Genomic DNA, 27,762 nt, shown 5'->3' on the forward strand with positions numbered 1-27,762 from the left:
CATTATTTTTTAAATTTTTTATTTTATATTGGATTAGAGTTGATTAATAATTTGTGATAATTCCAGGTGTACAGCAAAGTGATTCAGTTATACATATACACAGATCCTTTTTCAAATTCTTTGCCCATTTCGGCTGTTACATAATATTGAGCAAAGTTCCCTGTGCTATATACAGTAGGTTCTTGGGCATCCAACCCATTTAAAAAGCAACTTCAGTATTTACAAAAGCAATGTTTTGACAAGCCTTGGCTGAAACTTTTGTCTTTCTACTGCCTAGGTGGCTAGAGACAAACTGAAAGGAAAAGTAGCAGCTTATCTCTAAGAGTCAATTAGAATATCTGTACTTTCAGTTGGTTATAATAGAAGTAATTCATGAGACTGGAGATTCCCCTTCCCCTCTGGCAGTGAGTTATGAATGAATGTAAACCATTCTATCCTACAACACTGGGGGAGATTTTGGAAAGCATCTCAGTTCTCAGGTCCCACCCCAGACCTATTAAATCAGAATCTCTAAGGGTAGGGCCCAAGCAAAGTAAAGCTCTCCAGATGGCTCTGGTGACATCATGTTTGAGCGCCAGGGAAATGAAATATGGTGCTTCTCAAACTTTTTTCTGCACAAGAACATCTGGGGAGCTCGTGGAGAATGTAAATGCATGGATTCTACTACTGGAGATTCTAGTTGAATAATTCTGGAGTGGGGCTCATGAATTTGCATTTGCAGTAAGCTCCCTGGTAGTTCTGATGTAAGTGGTCCAGGCACCACACTTTGAAATTAAACTAATTATCCTTTCCCAAATTTCTGGGCAGAATTGGAGTTCAACAGAATACCTGGGCTGAAAAGTGGCTCCTTCATCTTGATATTTTTAGATGGTGAAAGTGAAAATGAAGTTGCTCAGTCGTATCCGACTCTTTGCAACCCCATGGACTATAGCCTGCCTGGCTCCTCCATCCGTGGGATTTTCCAGGCAAGAGTACTGGAGTGGGTTGCCATTTCCTTCTCCAGTTTTTAAATGGTATCCAGCCCTAATAGCGATATTTTTGTTTCCTTAATTCAGGCTTCTTTATCTCATCCCATCACTTCCCCAAGAATCAACCCAATACCCAGGACCATATCTAGGCCGTAATGGCATTTTTCTCTCCCATACTGACAACAGTCATCACCGTATCTTAGAAGCCCATCCCCTCATACTTCACCTCTGCAGCCTGGCACCTCCAGGTGTTAGAGCCCCCATCACACAAGCCTTAGAGCTGCTAGGGTCCTAAGCTCCAGGTACATGGCTGGGTGCTGGGGATACAGCAACAGTTCGGTCTTAGTCCTTGACACGAATCTTCTTATCCTTGTAGAGATATGAATGGTCTTAATTTTTCCCACTGTCAAAGGAGAGGGCTTAGCCAAGATCAGGGTCCTTAGCAACAGCTTTTGAGAACATGCTAGGTGAAGCCGGAGCCCAGTTCTGGGACCTCACCTCCTCTTCAGCCAAAGCTGCCACATTGCTCTCGTTCATGGCTTCGGTATAAGACTGCATTCAAAGAAATGGTTTCTGCTGCTAAAATAAGTTGTTAAATCCACTGGATTAGGGAAGGCTTAGCTTTCCTTCCAGTTCTGACAGTTTGTGGATCCAGAATGGAATAGATTATCACTGCCTTTCCTTCTACTTCATATCTTTCTAATAGTATAATTATTTCAAACAGAGATTTATGATAGTGACTTATGTCTATGTCTTATGCAAGTCCGTGGGGCTTGCAAAGAGTTGGACGTGACTTGGCAACTGAACAACTTATGAAAGTATTTCAGCTTGGAAGAATGCTGTAAATGGCCTGTAATAACTATATACTTTTAAAATTTGGTATGTTCAGCTTCCGAGAATATAATAACAGGGAAATATTTTGAGTAAAGGTGCTGTAGGAAATAGTTTATGTATTACTTCATTTAATCTGCACACAGACCTCTGAGATAAATACTGTTTTCATCTCCACTTGAGAGAGAAAGAATGTCAGACAGGGAGGTGAAACAGCTTGTCCAGGGTCACACAGATCTGTGGAGGCAGGGCTGGAACACATGCAGTCTGACTCCCAACCCCAGACGCAGCCTCTCCCGAGGAAATGCATGTGAGGTGGACTTGGCTGAAGGACTTACTAACTCAAATGGGTTCTGAGGATCTACAGCAGGTGAGTGATTCCCAGGCTTCATCTACGCATGTGTCGTGCTATGTTACTGCAGTCGGGTCCAGCTGTTTGTGACCCTGTGGACAGCAGCCCGCCAGGCTCCTCTGTCCATGGGATCCTTCAGGCAAGAATGCTGGAGTGGGCTGCCATTTCTTCCTCCAGGGGATCTTCCCAATCCAGGGATCGAACCCAGGTCTCTTATGCCTCCTGCATTGCACGTGGGTTCTTTAGCACCAGTGCCACCCGAGATTTGAATGAGTATCTATAGGTGACCTTAACTTGACCCTACAGAGGCCAGGCAGCTAGCAAATATGAGTTAGTAAGCAGGCAGTGGGAAAAAGCAAGTTTTGGGAGCAGTAGCCTTGCAATGCAAGCTAATCGTTTCCTGAAGGGAGGAGGGAGCCTGGGTCTTCAAATCAAAGGAAACTGGAGCCCCAACATTTTATGTGAACTTGCCAGGACTTTAAATGGTGGCAACTGACTAGAACAGTTCTTGTCTTTTATTTTATGTATTTTTGTACCGACAGACCTCACTCTTCCTGGGGGTGCCGTTTGCCTAGGGCCCACTGTGTTGCACTCCTGCCTTATGCAGAGCCTGCAGTGGGCAGGAGGGGGCCAGTCACACCCTGCAGTGCATCTACGGTGTCTGTACTTCCAGCATTTTTAGAGCTTCCCAGGTGGTAAGGCACAGTGGTAACGAATCTGCCTATCAGTGCAGGAGATGCAGGTTTGATCTCTGGGTCGGGAAGATCCCCTGGAGGAGAGGATGGCAACCCACTCCAGTCTCTTGCCTGGAGAATCCCATAACAGAGGAGCCTGGAGAACTACAGTCCACAGGATGGCAAAGAGTCAGACACGACTGTGCAATTGAGCACGCGCTTATCTCGAAAATCCAGTGCCTCCAAGCATAGGAAGCAAAACATCAGTCTGTGTGTGTATGTCGCATGCGTGTGTGTGTGTGTGTGTGTGTGTGTGTTGGGGGGTTGTGTGTACAGGGTTTGTTGAAGCAGACAAGACAGTGGGCATTTGACTGAGTCGGTGTCAGCGTGCCTCCGAGCTCCGTCGCCACGGCTGCTCTGCCGTGACTGCATTGCTGCAGGCACCGAGGACACAGAGCCCATCTGTTCCTTTGTTGCTGGCTTCACTCAACAATGCCTAGTGTCATCTCCAGTTGTCATTTAGCTGGTTGCCTCCATCGCGGCCAGGCCCCGGCCATGAGCAGCTGTTGTTATTGGGTTATATATGCTCATTCCTAACAGTAGAACCTTCAGAAACCTCACCGTGCACCCTCTCTGCTCGGGGAACTGGCACAAAGTCCCCCAGCCCTCCCAGCACACTCTCAAGGGACTTTATCGTATTCATCTTTGAAAAACATTGGCACATGGGCAGAAGTCAACTACGATGTTTGCCCACATCTAACATGGGCTGGGTTTAGTTTTATGACCTAATGATTGAAGAGGAAGTTTTTTTATTAAGGTTGGCACTCCTGCTCAAATCTCAATTCCACTTTTAGGATAAGGTTTCTGTTGTGGTTTGCTTTTTTTTTTTTTTTTTGGTGCTCCCTCTTTCCCAGGCAGTCACAACAACTTCTGTACAGACAGACTATAGCCCACCAGGCTCCTCTATCCATGGAATTTTCCAGGCAAGAATACTGGAGGGGGTTGCCATGCCCTCCTCCAATAGATGCTACAGAGGAATCCTAATAGGTGTTCACTGGGTGTGGTTTTTTACCCTTTGCCGTAATTGGTGAAAGATGTTAGAGTTCTAAGAGGTTTCCAGACATAGTTAGCACTTACTTTGATTTCTGCTGCTGTGCAAAGGTGCTTGGTATTTTGCATTGACAGATTGAGATTATTCTATATAGAGGGACTCTTGTAAACACTTTAATTTACAATATTGATGGTAGTAACAGAGGGAATACAATTAATTGGACATAATTTGTTTTCTCTTTTTAATTTATCTTTTATTGAAGTATAGACGATTTACATTGTTGTGACAGTTTCTGGTATACAGCAAGATGATTCAATTATTTATATACTTATATATATTCTTTTTTACCACCAGGGAAAATATAATTCCCTGTGCTATACAGTAGGACCTTGTTCTTTATCGATTTTATATATAGTAATTTGGTTCTGCCAATCCCCAACTCCTAATTTATCCCTCCCTCTCTTTTCTCTTTGGGAACGGTAGTTTTCTTTCTATCTTTGTGAGTCTGTTTCTGTTTCATAAGTAAGTTCATCTGTGTCATGTTCTAGATCCCACATATAGGTGATATCATATGCTGTTTGTCTTTCTCTGTCTAGCTTACTTCACTTAGTGTGATCATCTCTAGGTCCATCCTTGTTGCTGTGCATGGCATTACTTCATTCATTTTTATGGCTGAGTAGTATTCCATTATATATATGCCACAGCTTCTTTATTCATTTATCTGCTGATGAACACTTAGTTTGCTTCCATGTCTTCACAGTTGTAAATACTGCTGCTATGAACACTAGGGTACCTATATCTGTTCAAATTATAGTTTTCTCCATGTGTATGCCCCAAGAGTTGGGTTGCTAGCAACCTTTTTTTTTTTTTGGTTGCCCTGGGTCTTCATTTCTTCATGCAGGCTTTCCCTAGTTGCTGTTCATAGGCTTCTTGTTGTGGTGGTTTCTCTTGTTGCAAAGCACAGGCTCTAGGGTGCTCAGGCTTCAGTAGGTATGGTGTGCAGGCTCAGTAGTTTTGGCTCATGGGCTTAGTTGTTATGCAGCATGTGGGATCTGCCCAGACCAGGGATCGAACTCATGTCCCCTGCATTGGCTGGTGGATTCTGATCCACTGTACCAACAAGGAAGTCCTGTTTTTGTTTTTTGGGGAAACCATTATTTTTTTTCCATGGTGGCTGCTGCAACAATTTATATTCCCACCAACAATGCAGAAGGCTTCCTTTTCTCCGTCCCATCTCCAGCATTTGTTATTTGTAGACTTTTTAATGATGGCCATTATGACTGGTGTAAAGTGGCACCTCTAGTTGTTTTGATTTGCCTTTTTCTAATAATTATTCATGATCATCTTTTGACATAAATGTTTTCTTGAAAGCACATACATATGCATAAGTGCACACATGCACACGTGCCCAAGCACACACACAAACACACACTGATGGTCATTTGTTGTTGTTGTTGTTGTTTCTGAAAAAGCTTCAGCTCTTTCAAAAGCCCTTCCCTGGAATTTTTATTTTCTATTTTCCTAATGGTGTGTGTGTTAGTCAGTTGTGTCTGATTCTTTGTGACTCCATGGACTATATAGCCCACCAGGCTCCTCCGTCCATGGAATTCTCTAGGCAGGAATACTGCTGTGGGTTGCCTTTCCCTTCTCCAGGGGATCTTCTCAACTCAGGAATCAAACCTGGGTCTCCAGCAGAGCAGGCAGATTCTTTACCAACTGAGCCACCAGGGAAGCCCATTAATGGAACTATATATAAAAATCTTCCTCAAAGCTTTTGAAATTGTTTGGTCTTTTGTTGTTATTGTTTGGTTGGTTTTACTTTAAATTATGGTGTGTTGTTGTTGTAGTCGCTCAGTCATATCCAACTCTTTGCAACTCCATGGACCGCCAGTTTCCTCTGTCCGTGGGATTATGCAGGAAAGAATACTGGAGTGGGTTGCCTTCCTTATGGTCAAACTCTCACATCCATACACAACTACTGCAAAAACCATAGCATTGATTATAGGGATGTTTGTCGGGAAAGTGATGTACTCTGAAAGTCATCAAAGTTTAGCTATCAGGGAGGCAGGAACATACAGAGTTTACTCCGGTTTTATTTCACATGTGTTTTCTTCCTCATGTAGCATTACTGTTTTTCAAGATAGAGATATTGAACTTTTTATAGCTAGGTTTAATTTTGGAAAGGGGCCCATTTATAATCACCTGGACTTTAAAACCATAGAGTCGCACTGCTGGAGGTACCAATAGGGTGCAGAACAGTGCCAGCAAACTTTTTCTGAAAAGATCCAGATATTGAGTGTTTTGACTTGTTGGGACATAAACCGTCTCCATCACAACTACTCAACATGGGAAAGCAACTTGAGATGACACATAAACAAAAGGTGTGACTGGGTTCCAATCTCACCTTTATTGACTGGGGATTGAAATTTAAATCTCATATGTTTATGCATCAGGAAATATTCTTCTTTTGATTTTTTTTCAACCGTTTCAAAACCATTCTTAGCTTATGTGCTGTGTGCTGTGCTAAGTCACCTCAGGTGTGCCCGACTCTTTGCAACTGTCTGAACTGTAGCCCACCAGACTCCTCTGTCCATGGCAATGTCCAGACAAGAATACTGGAGTGGTGCCATGCCCTCCTCCAGGGGATCTTCCTGACCCAGAGATCAAACCTATCTCTTATGCCTCCTGCATTGGCAGCCAGGTTCTTTACCACTAACGCCACCTGGAAACAAAATAGGTGGGCTTCAATTTGGGCCAAGGGCTGCAAAAATAGGATTTCAAGGACTGTGGACAAGATGCAGTTCATGGCTCAAATTCTTGCTCTGTCAGGTGTTAACCATATAACCTTGGGCACTCTGCCAGGTATTAACCATGTAACCCATGTAACCTTCCTCAAATTCAGTTCTCCATAGGGGAAGCACCATGACACCCCACCCTCATACAGATGAAAGTTACAAAGTGGGAATGGTGATCAGGCCCTAAACTCTGGGAAGGCTACTTTTCTCTTTTTGGGAGCTTGAGAACACATTTCAATTGGTGGTAAATTCCTAGCAATGGGCCTTATTTTATTAAAATGAAAATTCAGTTTGTTTCATGTTTATTTACCCTATCAACATACTTTGTATCCACTGAAAGAATGAGATTGCTAAGAAACTACAAACTTCCTCAATTACAGGCCAATTGAGGAAGAAAAGTCTCTGTATGTTTTCACCAGACACATGATAGAGGTCTTATTACGTGATGACAAGCTGTGTCCTGTGCTGAATTCAGCCAGGCTGACCCTCTTCTATGGAGTCCTTTGTTTTCTCCTGGGGAGGTAAATTCTTCCTCCAGGCACCCATGCCCTTGAAGTTCAGGTCACACCCAGAATGACAAATCCTGCTTCTTCAGGAATTTTTGAATGTCATCAAGAGCTAGATCCATTAAACTTCTCTCATTTCACAGGATGAATAACAGTCTGAGTCTGCAGCCTAATCTGCCCTGGGAGTGCTTTCCTGCTGTACCTTTCCCTCTCCACCCCATCCACATGAAAAGGCCAGTGACAGGAGCAAATGGGGGAGAATTCCTTACCTGCCCTCCCATATACAGTCATGTCTGACTCCTTGTGAGCCCATGGACGGCAGCATGCCAGGCTTCCCTGTCCATCACCAACTCCTGGAGCTTGCTCAAACTCACATGCATCGAGTCAGTGATGCCATCCAACCATCTCATCCTCTGTCATCCCCTTCTCTTCCTGCCTTCAATCTTTCCCAGCATCAGGGTATTTTCCAATGAGTCAGTTCTTTGTATCAGATGGCCAAATTATTGGAACTTCAGCTTCATCATCAGTCCTTCCAATGAATATTCAGGACTGATTTCCTTTGGGATTGACTAGCTTGATCTCCTTGCAGTCCAAGGGACTCTCAAGAGTCTTCTCCGACACCACAGTTCAAAAGCATCAATTTTTCAGTGCTCAGCTTTCTTTATGGTCCAACTCTCACATCCATACATGACTACTGGAAAAATCATAGCTTTGACTAGACCAATCTTTGTCAGGAAAGTAATGTCTCTGCTTTTTAATATGCTGTCTAGGTTGGTCATAGCTTTTCTTCCAAGGAGCAAGCATCTTTTAATTTCATGGCTGCAGTCACCATCTGCAGTGATTTTGAAGCCCAAGAAAATAAAGTCTGTCAATGTTTCCCCATCTGTTTGCCATGGAGTGATGAGATTGGATGTCATGATCTTAGTTTTTTGAATGTTAAGTTTTAAGCCAACTTTTTCACAATCCTCTTTCACTTTCATCAAGAGGCTCTTTAGTTCCTCTTCACTTTCTGTCATAAGGGTGGTGTCATCTGGGTATCTGAGGTTATTGATATTTCTCCCTGCAGTCTTGATTCCAGCTTGTGCTTCATCCAGCCTGGTATTTTGCATGATGTACTCTGCATATAAGTTAAATAAGCAGGGAAACAATATATACAGGCTTGACGTACTCCTTTCCCGATTTGGAACCAGTCTGTTGTTCCATGTCTGGTTCTAGCTATTACCTCTTGACCTGCATACAGATTTCTCAGGATGCAGGTAAGGTGGTCTGGTATTTCCAACTCTTTCAGAATTTTCCAGTTTGTTGTGATTCACACAGTCAAAGGCTTTGGTGTAGTCAATAAGCAGAAGTAGATGTTTTTCTGGAACTCTCAATCACCCTCAGCTCATCTCAAAACAAGGGGCTTAAGGAGCATCTGCTATAAATGAATCCAGTTAGTAAGAACCCTTATAGCTGTGTGGACCTCATACTGGGCTGTGGAGGAGGTGGGGCAGGCAGAGATGGAAAGGAAGACAAGGAAGCAGCCAACCGCCAGAGAGACTGAGACTGTGCCTTTTGGGTTATAGGTAGGATGGCTTTGAGCAGAAATTAGGCTGGATCCATGCACTGTCAGGGGGCTCTCCAGGTGGCGTTAGTGGTAAAGAACCCCCCTGCCAATGCAGGAGGTGTTAAGAGATGCAGGTTCAATCCTTATATCAAGAAGAAGATCCTCTAGAGGAGGACATGGCGACCCACACCAGCATTCTTGCCTGGAGAAGCCCTTGGACAGAGGCGCCTGGCAGGCTGTGGTCCATGGGGTCACAAAGAATGGGCCACCGCTGAAGCGACTTAGCGTGCACGCATGTTCCGTCATGGTCAAGTGCTAAGTGACAGTGCCGCAGCCAGAAGGACGGGAGAGGGGCGGGCATGTCAGCAGATCTGCAGAGGGAGTCAGAATGGTAAAGAGCATGGGGGCCTACAGGGGTCTGCTGAAAAGGTCTTGAGAAATGCAGTGATGATGAAACTTTTTGTTTCTGTTTTTAAATTTTCCTGCCTTTGTTTCAGAGGAGTTGAGTTCAAACTATCTCCTATTGCAAGAGTCTTTTTAAACAAAAAAAATCTATTTATTTGACTTCGATGGGTCTTAGTTGAGTCAAATGGGACTTTTCTTGAAGCATGCCTACTCTCTAGTGGTGCACAGGCTCCGGAGTATGTACGAGGGCTTCAGTATCTGCAGTCTCATGGGCTTAGTTACTCAGCAGCATGTGGGATCTTAGTTTCCTGATCAGGGAATCGAACCTGTGTCCCCTGCACTGCCAGGTGGATTCTTAGACCAGCAGGGAAGTCCTGAAGGCCAAGCATTTTTGATTAATGCTCTTTCTTTCATGATACGCGATGAGGCAGCCAGCCATGCCTCTGTAACCCATCTCCTGTGGTTAAAGGAGAGAGCTTCAAAAATGTGCAGCTCTGCCCTTGTAAGAACTAGTGTAAATCAAGAGACTGAATGTGTTTACGTAAAGTGGCTTACTTTTAATGTTTGCAGGATTAGGGGACAGAATAGCAGTTTGATTCTCGTATGAGTATGAATAAATATTCTCTGTGGGTGGCAGGTCTCTGTGTTTATCTATGCATACATATGTATGCATGTACTTGGGGTCGTGCATATACGTGCCCATATTCACACCCACACCCAAGGGGACCGCCCTGTGTGCTAGTGATGTCGACTGCTGTTTAGGAACAGAATTAATCAAATAAATGTTGTTCTTTCCTGTGTAGGAAGGTCTGGCCTGCCATGTTTCTATTTTTATTTCTTTTGGCTTATTCTTATTTTCGTTTCTTATTTGCCATCCACATTCTGAAAAGAATGCAGAAAGAACATTTTAAATTCTTGTGTGATGGTTGGCTCACGTATATACCTAAAGTTGGGAGAATTTTTTTAGGTGTTTGTAGTCTGGCTGCCCTGGCTGCCTTACAGGACTTCAGACTTGAGGATGCTAGCAAGGAAAGTCCGCAGCCTCCCCACCCCACCCCACTGGGGGCGCCCTTCATGACCTGGTTCCCAACCCCCTCCCCTCCATGGCCACCGTCTCAAAGACTCAATAGAAAGCACATACAGATATGAGTGAAAATCTGTTCAGAACAATGCTTTGCGCTAAGGTGGACTAGTTAGGAAGACAGATTTTCAAGTTTCAAGCCTGGCTCCCCTAATGAACTATGTGACTTCTACCAAGGTACATAACCTGTAACCAGCTCTGACATCTGTAAAATAAGGATAAAATCACTCACCCCAGAAGACTGCTATAAGGACTGAATGGAGTAATGAGTACAAAGCATTGAGCACAATATGGCTCAAAGAGAGAAGGGCCGGAAGTGTGGACACTACTCTTCAGCAACACAATACACTTTTGTTGATTAATTAAGGCTCAGAGACTACTGCTTATCTTGCTCATGCCATGTTTTATGATCTGGCGCCACTTCATTCATTCATTCAGTCGAGTTATTAATATGTATAAAGCCTTGTTCCAAAAATCATTTAAGGTGACTGGTGTCAGTTTCCCCCCTGGTATTCTTTCTTTATCTTTTCAGACACAGTGACAGTAAGAATACAGCAGAATATTACTCAGCTGTTAAAAAGAATGAGTTAATGCCATTTGTAGCAACGTGGATGGACCTAGAGAGTGACATACTGAGTGAAATAAGACAGAGAAGAAGTATCATATGACGTCCCTTATGTGTGGAATCTAAAAAGAAATGATGCAGATGAACTTACAAAACAGAAAGACACTCACAGACTTAGAGAACAAACTTATGGTTGCTGGTAGGAAGGGATAGTTAGGGAGTTTGGGATAGACATGTACACACTGCTATATTTAAAATGGATAACCAACAAGGACATACTGTATACCACACAGAAGTCTTGCTCAATGATATGTGACAGCCTGCATGGGAGGGGAGTCTGGAGGAGAATGAATTGATGTATGGCTGAGTCCCTTCGCTGTTCACCTAACACTGTCACCACATTTGTAATAGGTTATTCAGTTCAGTTCAGTCGCTCAGTCGTGTCCGACTCTGTGACCCCATGAATTGCAGCACGCCAGGCCTCCCTGTCCATCACCATCCCCCAGAGTTCACTCAAACTCACGTCCATCGAGTCAGTGATGCCATCCAGCCATCTTATCCTCTGTCGTCCCCTTTTCCTCCTGCCCCCAATCTCTCCCAGCATCAGAGTCTTTTCCAATGATTCAACTCTTCACATGAGGTGGCCAAAATATTGGAGTTTCAGCTTTAGCATCATTCCTTCCAAAGAACACCCAGGGCTGATCTCTTTTAGAATGGACTGGTTGGATCTCCTTGCAGTCCAAGGGACTCTCAAGAGTCTTCTCCAACACCACAGTTCAAAAGCATCACTTCTTTGGTGCTCAGCTTTCTTCACAGTCCAACTCTCACATCCATACATGACCACTAGAAAAACCATAGCCTTGACTAGACGGACCTTTGCTGGCAAAGAAATGTCTCTGCTTTTGAATATGCTATCTAGGTTGGTCATAACTTTTCTTCCAAGGAGTAAGCGTCTTAATTTCATGGCTGCAGTCACCATCTGCAGTGATTTTGGAGCCCAGAAAAATAAAGTCTGACACTGTTTCCACTGTTTCCCCATCTACTTCCCATGAAGTGATGGGACCGGATGCCATGATCTTCGTTTTCTGAATGTTGAGCTTTAAGCCAACTTCTTCACTCTCCTCTTTCACTTTCATCAAGAGGCTTTTGAGTTCCTCTTCACTTTCTGCCATAAGGGTGGTGTCATCTGCCTATCTGAGGTTATTGATATTTCTCCTGGCAATCTTGATTCCAGCTTGTGTTTCTTCCAGCCCAGCGTTTCTCATGATGTACTCTGCATATAAGTTAAATAAGCAGGGTGACGATATACAGCCTTGACGTACTCCTTTTCCTATCTGGAACCAGTCTGTTGTTCCATGTCCATTTCTAACTGTTGCTTCCTGACCTGCATATAGGTTTCTCAAGAGGCAGGTCAGGTGGTCTGGTATTCCCATCTCTTTCAGAATTTTCCGCAGTTTGTTGTGATCCACACAGTCAAAGGCTTTGGCATAGTCAATAAATACCCCTATACAAAATAAAAAGTTCAAAGAAGAAAAAAAAAAGCTTTTAAGAAGTGTTCGGGCACGGAGCTTTAGTCTGGCCCAAGGCACCTGCCTGTTCTTTACACTGTGGTAAGTTTGCCCTAAAGGACAGAAACTTCCGACCCAGAAACCCCACCCACAGGACCACTGGGAGGCGGTGCATCCCCAGGGCCTCAAGGCCCTCAGCGCAGAAGAAAGGGCGTTTAGCCCAGGGAGCGGGGCCACAGAGACTCGGGCGCGGCTCCCAGTGCTCGGACCCCCTGCGGACCCAGATCGGGAACGCTCTGAGTGGGCCAGTTCACCCAGGAGACCCAGTAGGTTGCACTGGCGAGGGCACTGAGAGGCCCTGTTGCAGCGAAGGCCGAGTCATCCTCAGTGGTTCGGTCCTGCACCTTGGGCGGAAGAGAGGCTTCTTACGGAGCCCCCCTGGAACTGTCAAGGTCACTGTCATTTCCTGCCATACATGCTATTGGGATTCTAGAAACCGAGAGGAGAAACCCCTGGCAGGGAGGGCCGGGTGGCTCTGGGCTATTTCCTCATCTCAGTATCTAACCCACTGGGAGCAAAGCAAGTCCCTTTGGAACTGGCAGTTTTCCTGGAGAAGCAGAGAGGATAAGAACCAAAAGGAAAGTTATCCGGCATCAGCAAGGATGCTGTGATTGTCAGCTAAAACGCATGGGGCAACATGGGGTAACATGGGGTGACTTCTGAGTGTAGATAGGGACCAGGGTTCAATGAGGACTCTTATAGCATTATGATGCTGTGAGAAGGGTGCCACACTGGTGTCAAAACAACTACAGGGGTAGACTTCCCTGGTGGTTCAGTGGTAAAGGATTTGCCTGCAATCCAGGAGACCCGAGTTCAATCCCTGGGTCAGGAAGATCTCCTGGAGAAGGACATGGCTACCCACGCCAGGATTCTTGCCTGAAGAATCCTGTGGATGGAGGAGCCTGGTGGGCTACAGTCCATGGGGTCACAAAGAGTCCAACACAACCGTGTGACTAATGTTTTCAATTTTCACTTTCCATTTTTCATCTCACATGCTAGCAAAGTAATGCTCAAAATTCTCCAAGCCAGGCTTCAACAGTACATGAACCGTGAACTTCCAGATGTTCCAGCTGGATTTAGAAAAGGCAGAGGAACCAGAGATCAAATTGCCAACATCTGTTGGATCATCGAAAAAGCATGAGAGTTCTAGAAAAACATCTACTGCCTTATCGACTACACCAAAGCCTTTGACTGTGTGGATCACAACAAACTATGAAAAATTTTTAAAGAGATGGGAATACCAGACCACCTTACCTGCCTCTTGAGAACTCTATATGCAGGTCAAGAAGCAACAGTTAGAACTGGACATGGAACAATAGACTGGTTTCAAATAGGAAAAGGAGTACGTCAAGCCTGTATATTGTCACCCTGCTTATTCAACCCACACACTTGTTAAGGGAGGGAAAAATAGCCAACAGCAAAAGAAAGAAAGGGATAATATGGATACAACTTGGAGGTTTCGAAGTCTTTAAGAAATGGCATTTGTAGGATGGAGGGCCCACAGAAAGTCATCTTTCGGACCTGGCTACTGCCCCCACCCACGGTGGAGAGGGGCGCTAACTGCTGTCAGGAAGGAAAAAGCCTTCTCACTCGTAGTGTTTTACTCATATCCTGTCCCCACAATCTGTCCAGAAATGTGGTCTCTGTATTTCACGCTGCAGTTCACACCCACTATCCCAAATCTGTCTTTATCTGAGAGGAGACTGATGACAGGTGAGGCATGGCCGTGCTCCAGGTTAGGGGGCTTCGAGGAACTGGGTCCTGAGGCTGTGCCACTGATTGCACTCAAGGAAGCATTTTAGAAAGGGAGTGCTTCCCCATCCCCACCCCGGGCCCTTTGGGGTGGAGTCACCATTTCTCTTTTGCCTTTTCTGCGACTGTAACCTTGAATATTGCCCTTAACATGTTGGTGAAGCTCCGTTATCAGAGAAGGAAAGAGCCGTATGCGTGTGTGCACACGTGTGTGTATACGTGTGTGCCTGCGCTCTGTGAGCTGAGAAGTCATTTACTTCTGCCTTAGTGCCACATCTAACGCTATTCTGTGTGCTTCAAACTACCTCATTGTAGTGGTGGCTGGTGTGGGGAGGGGCCCGCTTACACAAAGGGCTTTTTCACCAAGCTTTGGGCACAGTCTTCTCATTCTTACCACACTGCTACGCCTTCCACACCCACCTTTCTTTCATCTCTTTGTGTCCTGTTCTTCCTCAATCATGACTTTATTTCCAATATTTCTTCTTCCCGTTTGCTCCCTCTTGTTTCTCAGAATTAGCAGAAAATTGGTGAATTGAAAACAAGAAATTGGTTTTAAAATGCTGTTGCTGTAGGACTTCTAAAGCGAACATATGTTTTGTTGTTCAGTCGCTCAATTGGGTCCAACTCTTTGTGACCCCATGAATTGCAGCACTCCAGGCTCCCCTGTCCTCCACTATCTCCTGGAGTTTGCTCAAACTCATGTCTACTGAGTCAGTGATGTGATCCAACCATCTCATCCTCTGTCATCCCCTTCTCCTCCTGCCCTCAATCTTTCCCAGCATCGGGTCTTTCCCAATGAGTCAACTCTTCACATCAGGTGGCCAAAGTATTGGAGCTTCAGCTTCAGCATCAGTCCTTCCAATGAACATTCAGGGTTGATTTCCTTTAGGATGGACTGCTTTGATCCCCTTGCTGTAAAAGGGACCCTCAAGAGTCTTCCCCACACCACAGTTCAAAAGCATCAGTTCTTCAACTCGCAGCCTTCTTTATGGTCCAACACATGTTAAAACACTAGAAAAACAAAGAACCTCACTCCTTTTCTTTTATTTCCCCTCCCAGTGGAGTAATGGAAACAGGATTTGTTTGTTTAATTATTTTTGTTTCTGAGTCAAACACATCTGGACTCAAACCTTTATCCTTCCTACTTGCTAGCTATGGGAACTTGGGCGAGTTACTTCAATCCTCTGAGCCTCTGTTTCCTCATCTGTAAATTAGAAAAAGCATTGCCTGCTTCACAGAGTTTTAAACAAGAAGTGAATTCCATGGACAGAGGAGCCTAGTGGGCGACAAGTCCATGACGTTCCAAAGAGTCAGACATGCACTCATAATAAACTTAAGTGCACACCCCCATAGTAAGGTATCCAGTTTGTATCTCTTTCCAGCTCTCATTTTACAGGGACTTTAAGACCTAATAATTGTTCCTCTTCATTGGATTTTAGTCTAATTAACGAGTATTTTTAAAGCACCTAGTATGTGCCAGGTCTTGTGCACCAGGGTCCAAACAGGAATAAGGCATGATTCATCTCTTCAAGAACAATGTCTTGCCGGAACCAGGAAATAATAAACTATCATAGATCAACGTGAGAGATGCTCTGGGCACAAAGGGAAACCAAAAGAGAAGCATGTGAGACTTCATGGGGATGAGATGGGAAGGGTGTCCCTGAGGAGGAACACTGATCAAGAGCCTTGAATGAGGATGGAGTTGGGAGGAAGGTGCCTTGGGAAGAGAGGAGCAAAGGAAAACATATATATATATGGGCATTGCCCTGGATTTAACAGTAGAGAAGGGGAGTTGGAGAGCGACAGCTGAGAGGCTGGGGAGTCCAGACCAATGCTAGATGCTGTAGCTGGGAACTGGTGTGAATTCTGTGAGAGACATTTAGGTTTTAGGTTTAGATGAAGGAGAGTCAACAATGCTAGAGGAATTTTACCTGAAGCATGCTGAGGTGACTCTGAGGAATCCTTGTTTGCACAAATTGCCTCTCTGAGATCAACTCAGAGTGCAGAGTCCACAGGTCAGGAGTCCTGGCGCTGCCATTATCAGCCTTCGACCTTCAGCAAGTCACTTCCTCCCTCTCAAGTGCTCTTCACACCTCTGGAATGGAGGTGTTGAACAGCAGTCTGGGATTCTGTGATTTTTGTCACTGTTTTGGGGAACTTGTTTTTATAATTCCTAATATTAAGTTATTCATATGGCTAGGCTAGCATGATGACTGACACTTAGCAAATATCACACTTCTTTATTCCATGTGAAAATTCAATTCCTAAAATGTATGATGGTGTGTAGGGTGTAGTAAGCTTAAGTCAGTTGGTTTCTTCATAGTCTCGGTCAGGTAAGAAATCATTTGTGTGACTTGGAATAAATCATTTTACTTCTTTGGACCGTTTATTCCCTCCATGGCCAGTTCTAAAAATGGCTACACTAAGAGATAAGAATAAGCTTTGATTCCTAGAATTTATGCAAGTTTGTTCCGTGTATTTTTTTAAATCTTTCAAAGGCTGGCAAAGATCTCTAATTTTAAAATGTGTAGATCAGAACAGAAGTGGTAGAGTATCTTGGGCAAAAGATATGTTGGTTTCATCTATCACCACCTTTCCTCACAAAGACTAGGCAACATCATTTTAACTTTATTTCCAGAACTAAATATGATTTCAATTTGGAGATTTTGCCTACTTCTCTTTTTATTTTTTAAATGACTAGAGCTTGTTTTTTTAGGAAAATTTTCATTTGTATTTAAAAAATCTAGAGAATATATAAAAGGCAAATACCAGAAATAGAAAACATATATTATTTAATTCACCCAGAGGTGAACTTATCATGCTGGACTCATAATTTATATTTTTTCCTAAAATAATTGGATTAAACCATATATACTGTTGGGCTTCCCAGGTGGCACTAGTGATAAAGAACCCCCTGCCAATGCAGGAGATGTAAGGAGACGCAGGTTTAATCCCTGGGTGGGGAAGATCCCCTGGAGGAGGGCATGGTAACCCACTCCCGTATTCTTGCTTGGAAAACCCCTTGGACAGAGGAGCCTGGCAGGCTACAGTTCATGGGGTTGCAAAGAGTCGGACACAGCTGAGCAACTAACACTTTCACTTTACAACTTTATAACTATATATATATATAATCACAACATACACACACACATACACACACAAACACACCTTTCTGTTAAGAGTTCATCCATTCACCTTCAATTGTTTAACATTAGCCTATATCGTATTGGAAACGGGAATTTGGTTCTTAATTATTAGTTGGAACCATTCCCCTTCCTTTGTCTTCCAAGAGCCTAAATCAGAATATTTTGATGTTTGGATCTTGACGGATGTCAAAGTTTGCCAGGCATAGAAGGGCAGAAGGCATTTCTTAGAAGAAACAGTCGGTGAGAAGCTACTAGAAGCCTTATAGAATGGGCTGTTGGAGACCGGGGAAGATTCTAGTTTGCCTGGCAGGTGTGGTGAGTGGGCGGGGCTTCAACCGGAGGTGGGCAGGGTTGGTGGGTGGGGCTAGGAAGAGCTTTGTTTGCCAGGCTGTAGAGTGTGGAGTTTGTTCTGCTGAGAGTAGGGAATGGGGTTCTTTACAGACTCAATTACTGCCTTATGTAAGCAGTGGCACGGAAGGAGCACAAGCAAACCCTGACCTTTTTCTTAAGAATTTGTTGCTTAGTCACTCAATCGTGTACGACTCTTTTGCAACCCCATGGACTGTAGCCCGCCAGGCTCCTCCGTCAATGGGATTCTCCAGGCAAGAATACTGGACTGTGGATTTTATAAAATCCAGTTGCTTGAAAAGTCTTTGTATAAAAGCCAAATGCAGACTTTAGGAACATTTCTCAGAAAATTCGCACCACCTTTGCAGAAACCTCTTAAGCACTTGTTCTTTGCGAATGGGCATGCTCTCGCTTCAGTTGTGTCTCTGACTTTCTGCGATGCCATGGACTGTAGCCCGCCAGGCTCCTCTGTCCATGAGATTCTCCAGGCAAGACTACTGGAGTGGGTTGCCATGCCCTCCTCCAGACTGGGGTTCTATAGTGGACTTAATATGATACGGTGGGTTCAGGTAACTCCTGCAATAGCAAATTCATCCTCAAAGAGCAAACTGCATAGTTGTTGCTCAGGCCACTTTCCCTGTAAGAAAGGAATGTGTTTGGCCCTGCAGGATGCCTGCAGGAGGGCTCTGATGGAGAGGAAACCCATGAAACCCAATATTAGCTGGGTATTTTTTAGTTTGAGGGTTTTTTCCTCAGAACCACATTTTTTTTAAGCCAGCCCGTTGGCGCCACCCAGTGGGGAATCACTAGCATCCACTAGTGGAAGCCTGTAGGCTTTAAATTTTTTATTTATTTAATTGGAGGATAATTACTTTCCAATATTGTGACGGTTTTCTTCATACATCAACATGAATCGACCACCTCCCTCCCCACCCTATCCCTCCAGGTTGTCAGAGAGCACAGGCTTTGGGTGCCCTGCTTGATACATACATCAAATTTGCACTGGTTACCCATTTTACATATGGTAATGTACATGTTTCAACGCTATTCTCTCAAGTCATCCCACCCTCTCCTTCTCCCACTGAGTCCTTTACGTCTCTGTCTCCTTTGCTGCCCTGCACATAGGATCGTTGGTACCATCTTTCTAGATTCCATCTATTCTGTGTTAATACATGGTATTTGTCTTTCTCTTTCTGACTCACTTCACTCTGTATGATAGGCTCTAGGCTCATCCACCTCATTAGAACTGAACCAAATGCATTCATTTTTATAGCTGAGTCATATTCCCTTGTGTATATGTACCACAACTTCCTTATCCATTCAGCTTATAGGCTTTTGAAGGGTGGATCGAACTGAACCTCGCGTTTCAGATCTAGTTCAACCATTCATTCCCTGTAAGAATGTCAAGAAGGTTCCTCGTAAACAGTCTTTCTCTCGTGTGTGAGGCTGCATGGTGTGGGAAGGAAAGCACTGGTTCTGGCTTTTCACAGACTCACTCTACCTTTGCTGAAGTTCCATATCCTCTCAATCTTTTCAAAAGCCTTCCATATTTCTAGTGTCCATAATTGTGGCATAAGTTTTGAGTATTTAGTGACATAATAGTTTTAGTATTTACCCACTGTACTTCAAAGTCGCATCGGTCTGGGTAAAGAAAAAAATATCTCCTTGGCATTTTGAACATTCAGCAATGATTGCAACCACCTGTGATTAATATATTTTAATTAATAAGTCACTGGCATCTAAATGCATAGTCATAAGACTGTTTCAGAGACTTTAAACCATGATCACACGGTGTAGTGGAAAGAGCCGGCTTTTGCACCCAGATAGACCTGAGTTTAAATCTCACTTCTGCCACTTTCTGTGTGACTTTGACAAGCCATTCTCCGTTTCTGTGCCGGTTTCCTGATCAGGCCAATGGGGATGGCAAATCTTCCTTCACAGAATCAGAGTTAGGGTTACACGAAGTGATGCCTGTCGAGCCACGAGGGACACCGAGCCTGGCGGACAGCAGGCCTTTCACTTGACGGAAGTAACCTCTCCCACTGCGGCTCTTGACGGAAGTAACCGCTCCCATTGCGGCTCTGCAGTTTACCCTTCACCTTACCCGTTCACCCTGAGCACATCACTTCTGCTCGGAGGCCTGGATTTCTCTTAGGTCCAAGTTTTACCCAGAGACAATGATATAACCACCCAAATCATCTTTTCTTTCTGTAACACGGACCTGTTGCAAATAATTACAAGAATTAGTTATAAAACCAAAATTGTCTTGATGCCACGATCTCTCCTTTACCTCATCTCTGTCTCTTTCACACATAGACATACACACACACACACACTTTGCATTCCTACCTCATTTTCTCTGTCTTAAACAGTTAACCAAAAACACAAGAACCTTTGGAAGCTTAACAGAGGAGCAGCAAATCCCTTTTAAGGTTGTCATCATCTCCATCCCCCACACCAAGTGCCTGGGTCCTTATTCACACCTTATTGTGTTACCTGTCTCCCCAGTCCTGGGCCCCCATCCTGCCCCAGCCCCTCTGCTCCAGCCACAGAAGTGCCTTTGCAGGCTCCGCTTCGGCCGGGCTTCCCTCCAACAAGCATGCTCAGTCACTCAGTCGTGTCCGACTCTTTGTGTGAACGTGTACTGAGTCCATGGATAGCAATACTTTCAAGCTTCCCACTCACCTCAAGTAAGCATCACTGTTCCATCTCACAGATGAGGACACTGTGGGCCCATTCACTGCTGGACTAGACAAACCTTTCTCCATCACCACTTGCCAGGCATTGGGAAAACAGCAGACAGCAGGCACAGCCCCTTTCTCCATGGATCTTATAAGATCTTACAAGGGATGAATCCTGGAAACAAGAATGTAACAGATAATAGACTATTCCAATTGTGAAGAAGGGTGCCGTGAAACAGCTGAAGAGGAGATTTGGGAAGGTAACCCTAGAAAAGGTCCAGTTGAGCTAAAACCCAAAGGCGCAGGGAGGTCACATTCGGAGGTGGCGAAGACAGACCGTGTACTCAGTCACTGAGTGGTGCCCAACTCTTTGCAAACCCACCAGGCTCCTCTGTCCATGGAATTTCCCAGGCAAGAATACTAGAGTGGGTTGCCATTTCCTTCCCAGGGATCGTCCCAACCAAGGGATGGAACCCGAGACTCCTGCACTGGAAGGCAGCTTCTTTACCACTGAGCCATCAGGGAAGACCAGTGAGGACAGAGTGAGAGTCTAAACGTGGGTGGATTGGGTTCTACTGTGCATCATCCCCTCCTCTAAAGAGTTACATTTATATCATTGTGTTTTATATCTTTTTCCCCCTGATAAACTGTATACCTCCTTGAGAAGAGTGACCTCATCTCCCAGGTACCTGGCCCTTAGTACAAGTACTGAGCATAACTAAATGGCCATTTAATTTTTCAGTATATGTATCTTGAAGTAATTGCCTTATTTAGTATTATGAGTGCAAAAGTATTTACCTAGATCTGCTCTGTTGTACTAGGTTATTTCTTTAACCAACATACTGCTATGGTTTTCTGATAGAGTTTCTGAGCAACTGGCCTGCCTATTTGCAAGTTCCTCTTAGGGATCAAACCTCGGTCTCCTGCATTGCAGGCAGATTATTTACCATCTGAGCCACCAGGGAAGACCTACTTCCTCAGATGTTTCCTATGGGGAAGGGAGTGTTGGCTGGAGGGTGGTCTGGGGTCAGAGTGCACAAGAGAGGTAGCAGCTGCATCAGCTCTACAGCAGGTGGAACTTGGAAGCAGCTCATTCGACTAATTAAAATGACATGAAACGTGTCCTAAATGCCACAAGGTACAAGGCGCCTTCCCAGCCTGCAATCCAGGCCATTCTTGGGGATGAAAGAAGAGCTGTTGCCCTGTGCCAGACGCGTGGCTAGATATGAGGGGTTCAGTGAGGATTTCTTCTTCCTGACACTTTGGAGCTCACAATTGAGTAGAGCAGACAGACATGCTTGCCGTCCACGCGTGCACGCACACACACGATGTACAAACCGGCTTCTTGCGCGCATGACTCCAGGTGGGCAAAGGCAGGAGCTGTGGCAAATCCCCAGTGGGTGGGGCAGGAAGGCTTCCCAGGCAGATCAGAGCCATCTTGCTGGAACTGGGAACATGAATGGCAATTAGCCGAGTAAGGAGGACAGGGCCTCGTAGGAGCAGGCCACGGGCAAGAGTCTCGCCTGTGCAGAGGCCCTGAGAAAGAGAACCGACGGCACATTTGAGATCTGTAAATGCCTGCAAGAACCAGGCAGCTGATGAGGGTGGTGAAAGGCGAGCTAGATACGGTTGCCTGTCAGACACACTGGGCTATTCCTCATATCTATTAAGAAATGTCCTTCCTCCCACTTTTCTTGACTTGTATGCACTGAAGCTAGCTTTCGTTCTTCTACCTTTGATCGAATCTTAGGGAAAGAGAAATTGTGTTCTCCTCTAAGAAAAATCCAATTAACCATATCAATCAGTAAGTGATACTTGACTCCTGATGGGCAGACAGCTGGGAGTGGTGGAGACTGGGGCAAACTGGAGAGAGTATTTTCCATCTACAGAGGACAGCCATTCTTGACTCCAGCTATCCAGTGGCTCTAGATCTTGCAGTTTTTCCTGAAACACAGTGCAACCTGGATTTTTGGCAAGTTGGCTAAGATTTTTAAACATTGCTCTGATATATTAAAAATAAAAAAAAAAAGAAACAAAAACCCCAGCCAACAGGCACACATCTGTATGCTGAACCTTATTCCAGGGCCATGATTGTACTCTCCTGTTTGAAGGCTCCAGAGGTTGCCAGGGCATTTTCAGAACCCTTCAACAAGTCATTGCTCTGCCTGTAGTTACTCCTAACCATCCTTCTCCCCCTGCCTTCCAGAAAGAGATGACGAGCAGGATGTGTCACTAGCGGCCCCATCTTCCCCTCCAGAAGAAAGAGGAAAGCTGTCTTCCTCCTGGCGGCCCAGGCGGGCAGGAGGGAGACTTCCCAGGCTGGAGAGGCGCGCCTACTGCCAGGAACAGGCCCAGCTGGAGACCAGCGGTGACTCCGGAGAGTGGTTCCCTGCTCACCTCGTGTGCTCTCAACCCTCTGAGTGCTGCTAGCGTGACCTGTGGACCCGCCGGGAGGGAAGGACCACCCCTCGCCCATCCTGGAGAAAGGATGCCCCTGCACTTAACACGCACAGCGCAGTTGTGCAGTTATGCCTGTGACCTGACACCTAAGCTTTGCTGAAATTCAGGTTTTGCGCCCAAGGTCCTTATTCCTACTTACTTACCTGCCTCCTCAGCCGGCTGCCTTTTCTGTAACGTGTGTTCTAAGTACCCAGTGAATTTTGGAACTCTGGATGTACAACCAGTTTTTCTCTAACAAGTCTTCTTGTGCCGTCTTGGCAGACTTCGGCCCTTGATGCTGTGGTCTCAGCTGGGAGGTCTGACGCCCGCCGGTTCACAGCATCCGCCCAATTTCTCCCCATAAGCAGTTTTACCAGGGACCATTCCACGGGGCAGTTTGTCTCTGCCCCAAACAGGGTCTGCAGTCTTTCACTGCAGGGAAGAGACTGGTCTCTAGCCTAAGGCTGGCTAGTTACCAGTTCACCCTGAACAGAATCTTTTTAAAAAAAAAAAAAAACACGCCATTCCTTGTCTCTTCCGGTCAAGATTTTTTTTCCTGTTTCTCCGAAGAGAGAAATAAAGGAAGTTATAAATGACCAAGAATGATCAGCAGAAGCACTGAGCCAGATTAGTGCAGTGTTTGTTCATTATTAAAGGGTGTGGTGGCTGTCTCAACGTAATACTGAGATTTCAGCTGTGGGTGGAAAAAAGTACAATGGGTAATTTGATGCCTGTAGCTCAGACACCCAGCCCATTGACTCGTTATCTTCCCAACCGGCCCTCTGAGCTTCTAGATCCAGTCGATGTTTTCTTCCTGTTTCTCCGCACCCCCCACCTCCTCCTCCCATTACATTTGACATTACAAAACAAAGTTAATTTCTGTCTGGGTGATGCTCCTGCCATGGTTGCCAAGGTAACAGGCAAGCTGGAGCCGTCTTCCTTCTTCCATCCTTGCCAATGTTTGGATCCCAGCAGACAGACTCATTCTGTGCTGCAGCCTGCCTTTTGAAAGCTACCTGACTTTTCGCTGATGTTGCCTTCACTGAATCATTCGCAAAACTGTGGTGGTCCCGAGAGTCTGTAACTAGGGGGTGATGATACTTCCGGTGATCATTTGAATTTGACAAAATAGCAGTTGGTGGAGGGAAGTAGATAAAAATGTATTAGTGAATTTTAATGTAATACTGATTAAAGAATAACTTAACAACTCTGACTCTGTCTCATTACATGTGACATGTTTTGAAAGCCATCTGGGGCTGCCACAAGAGCCTGGAAAGGCATGAAACCTTTCTTTGGTCCAAACTAAGAAAAGACTGACTCTCTGGGCACTGTGGCATTCTGTGTTGACCTAACCCAGCAAACCAACCCTTGCTTTGTGTTTTGTCAAATGCCGTCTCATGGAATTCAAATGCTGCTACCTCTCTTCATATTGTTGTGTTCTGATCAAGAACAAACATACCATTTTTTGGTTTGGTTTGGTTTGCTTCCTAAGTAACTTTGAGAGGACAAGATAGAGATTTTTTTCAGCATCACTTCTGGTTTAAAGGATCCAGAGAACAGACAAATGAGCCCGTCTTCCTGACCTATGCGCTATGCAGTAAGTGCCACATGGAAATGTTGAGCAGTGGGACGGAGAAATGACAGCACGGAGCCCAGGTCCTGGAAGGAACCCTGAAGCTTGGCACCATGGAAAATCACAGGAGGTTTGCTTGAAAAAGCTGACATTTCAATTAATGCCTAATCAAGTAGGATGCTGGACTCTGAAGACTTTTGTTATGAATTCTTTCGAAGTTTATTTTCTATTAACTGTGCATATGAAATTTCCACTCAATTAAAAAAAAATCTGGATTTTTTGTTTTAACTTCTTGGAAGAATTTCCTCATGGTTACACTGCACTTCTAGGAAAAGTGCTGGCAAGACACTCTTATTTTTTAATTATAGATGGTTCCTATTCCCACAGAACTTTGTTTGGCAAATTGTGAAGAAAATCACTACGGGCAATTTTTTATGTCTTTGACTTGACTACATCCTGAGAACTTCTCCTGGCAAATGCAGATCTGAGCTCCTGTGGCCCTTCAGGCATCTTCTGCTTTCTGGATCTGCAGTTGACACCTGGCTTCTTCCTTCTGACCTCGCTGGCTCCCCTCATTTCCCACTATTATTTTAAAGTTGAGTAATACATGCATCTATGATTTTTTTTTTTTTTTTTTGAGAAATGTCAAAGTGGGAACTTCAAAAGGAAAAGATTACAGTGTTATCCATATACCCACAGTTGTCAATCTCTTTAGTTAATGGATTAGAGTCCTTCTTTTATGTATGTTTGGGGTCTGTGTGTGTGTGTGCGCACACAAGTATGTGGGTCTCTCATGGCGCTGACATTATTAAAGAGTTCAAGCTGCTTGGAACTCCAGAATGTCCCACAATCTGGAATTTTTTTCTGATTGTTTCCTCATTATTAGATTCTGTTAAACATTTTTAGCCAGAACACTACGTAAGTGGTGTTGTTTCTTTACTTCTGCATCACACCAGGAAGCATGTAATGTTCTGTTGTCTCTTTATGATAAATACTAAGCTTGATCAGTGGGGGTGGTGTCATCTGCCTGATGCATTCATTATTAAGTTCCGTAATTCATCATAAACCTCTGAAATTTAATATTCATACATTTTATAGAGTGTGAGACTGCTTTCCTTTCTTAATGTTCCAAAGAGGTCCAGAAGTTCCAAATGATTACAGCCATTGCAGTTAGATGTTGTTGCAGTGACAAAGAATCCATCTCTTCCTGCGTCACAGGGGGAAGGAGAAGCTAAAAGTTTCCTTCTGCAGGTAATGCATGAGTATGCTGGATAGGGAGAATTTGTTGTGGTCCCTGGAGCCATTCAGACTGATGGTTTATTTTAGAGAGCACGTATTTTCATGAAAGGTGATTGCCCAAGAGTGCAAAAACTGATTTAGGTGAGGAGGAGATCTTAGATATTACACTGAGTCATGACCCTCCCAAGGAGCCACAGTATGTGCACAGATATAAAGTATGTATTTAATATTAAAATTTCATGGGGATGGGGCATGATTAGGAATAGAATGTCTAAAAGGGCTCTTTAGGCAGATGATAGTGAAAAAAATAGATTGAGAAATACTCATCTGGGGTCAGTTTCTGCTTCTGAAACTGTTCATTCTCTTCCTGGGGTGTTTGCTCATTTCTGAGGGCCAGGATAAGTAGAAGTGACTTTGAGAGTTTGGTTTTTTTTTTTTTAATTTTAGTTATTCCTTCTACAACCTTCCAAACCATCGGTTTGGAAGGTTTTTGGTAGGGTTTTCCAGGTGAAAAACCCATTCTCCTCTCAACAGTCTTCAAGCACAGAAATCCAGCAGCAGCATCTGGTGTAACCCCCAGATCATATTCCGTGTGAAACCTGTCCATTCAACTGGAGTTAACTATTATATAGTCTCTGAGTTTCAGCCCACATTTTCTAGTGTCCCACATTAAGAAATATCCAAAAACTCTAAAAAGTCAAACATAAGTAAAAACATACTAAATGAGAGCTTTGTTTGCACATCCACTAATTATTTGAAGACTCTTAGCAGTTGTCCTTCAGCCTTCCTCGTTTATCATCTCCCATTGGCTGAAGTCATGTTGTGCCATTGCTAACATTTCTATACTTCAATCTGAAGCCTTCCCAAAGCTGTCTATGCCACTGTGCGTTATAGATATAACCAGCAGAGAACATTTAAGAAATCACTGCATGCTTTCTCCATACTGTACTGTGTCTTTGCTAACTCCTGATTTGATTTTATACATTTATAAATTTTCTATTATATTTGCTCATACTAAATCCTTATTTATATTCTGCAATACCACTTTGTCTGATCTTCTTGAATGTCCTACTGTTAGCATTCTTTGTAAGATTACACTGAGTTGCTTTAATTCCCTTTTTCATTGGCGAAGCATTAGGGGACATGGATAATTTCTCTCATCATTTGTGGTGAATATGTCATTCTGGTCATTGCTGGAAGCATCACTTCCTATGGTCTCTACCCTTATGTCACTTCCACATCCCATGGGTATCACACTGTGAATAAAAGAAATATCATAGGAAAAGTACAAGAAATGCATCCAAAGGCAAAATCACTGAAAGGAGTCTGATTTGTCACTTGGATAATACTGTTGTCCTTTGGTCTTTTTACTTCTTAATAAAATAGGTGATTCTTGATGAAATAGGTGATTCTCTCCTAGAATTAGCCAAACAAAGCATGTTTGGGAAATAATGGTTTTTTTCCTCTACTTTAAAAACATATCAACAAAAATATTTTTATAACAGTTATTCCCTCTGGGAGTTATTAGTTCTGGACAAGACTTTTTCAAAGAATAAATAAGGATTTCTGTAACTATTAGAGGGAAGAGTCCATTTCTAATCTGACAATTAAGCTATTTTACTAGCTTTGAGTGTTCTAATTTCGAAGTTTTTCAGTATCTTTTCTAATTGCATCAAGAAAAAAGATTTTGCATAATTTTAGTTCCATTTATGATTAAGGGTTTGGGTATAAGAACAAACTAACAATAAAAAACAATTAAAATGGAAAACAAAACTAAAGGATATTTATGAAATCAGTTCTTTGTGAGTTTAAGAATTCAAATGTCACAAATAAAAGACACACAGCCGTCATCTATTTTGTCTTTTTTATATGTTTGACTTATTTCTTTAACAAATATATTCTTCATCTTGCAATGATCTTGAAACAGATAAATGAAAAGCAAGGTTAATTTTACAAAAAACTAATTCAGAATTAATTTTAGAACCCGTGTACATATTTGCATTTTAGCAGAAGTTCCTTTGTTCTATGACAAGTTTTCCCAGGGGGGTATCATGTGTATTGCGTAGCTTCTCAACAGATTAATGTTGTACTGCTTTTTTCTTGCAGTAGAATTCAGTATTAAGTTTGGTCATGACCTGGAATATAGAGATAAGAAGTCTATATTGTAGAAAAAGCCATATTGTAGAAAAAGCTCATCAGTCAGAGTAAATTAGCCTGAAGTAGAATCTCAGGCTGGCCCCTA

At 43.8% G+C, this 27,762-nt stretch overlaps 1 protein-coding gene across 1 annotated transcript in view; it reads left to right on the forward strand.

Annotated features, from left to right (window-relative positions):
- Positions 1-27,370, forward strand: part of MOB3B (MOB kinase activator 3B) — a 224,355-nt gene extending 196,985 nt beyond the window's left edge. Inside the window, exon 4 of the mRNA XM_040237971.1 lies at positions 22,476-27,370. Coding sequence (XP_040093905.1) covers positions 22,476-22,505 — 30 coding nt within the window. The 3' untranslated portion in view covers positions 22,506-27,370. The remainder of the gene's footprint in view (positions 1-22,475) is intronic.
- The last annotated feature ends 392 nt before the right edge of the window (positions 27,371-27,762 follow it).

This window comes from Oryx dammah, unplaced genomic scaffold (assembly GCF_014754425.2).
Source record: "Oryx dammah isolate SB20612 unplaced genomic scaffold, SCBI_Odam_1.1 HiC_scaffold_1, whole genome shotgun sequence".
In the NCBI taxonomy this organism is placed as follows: Eukaryota; Metazoa; Chordata; class Mammalia; order Artiodactyla; family Bovidae; genus Oryx; species Oryx dammah.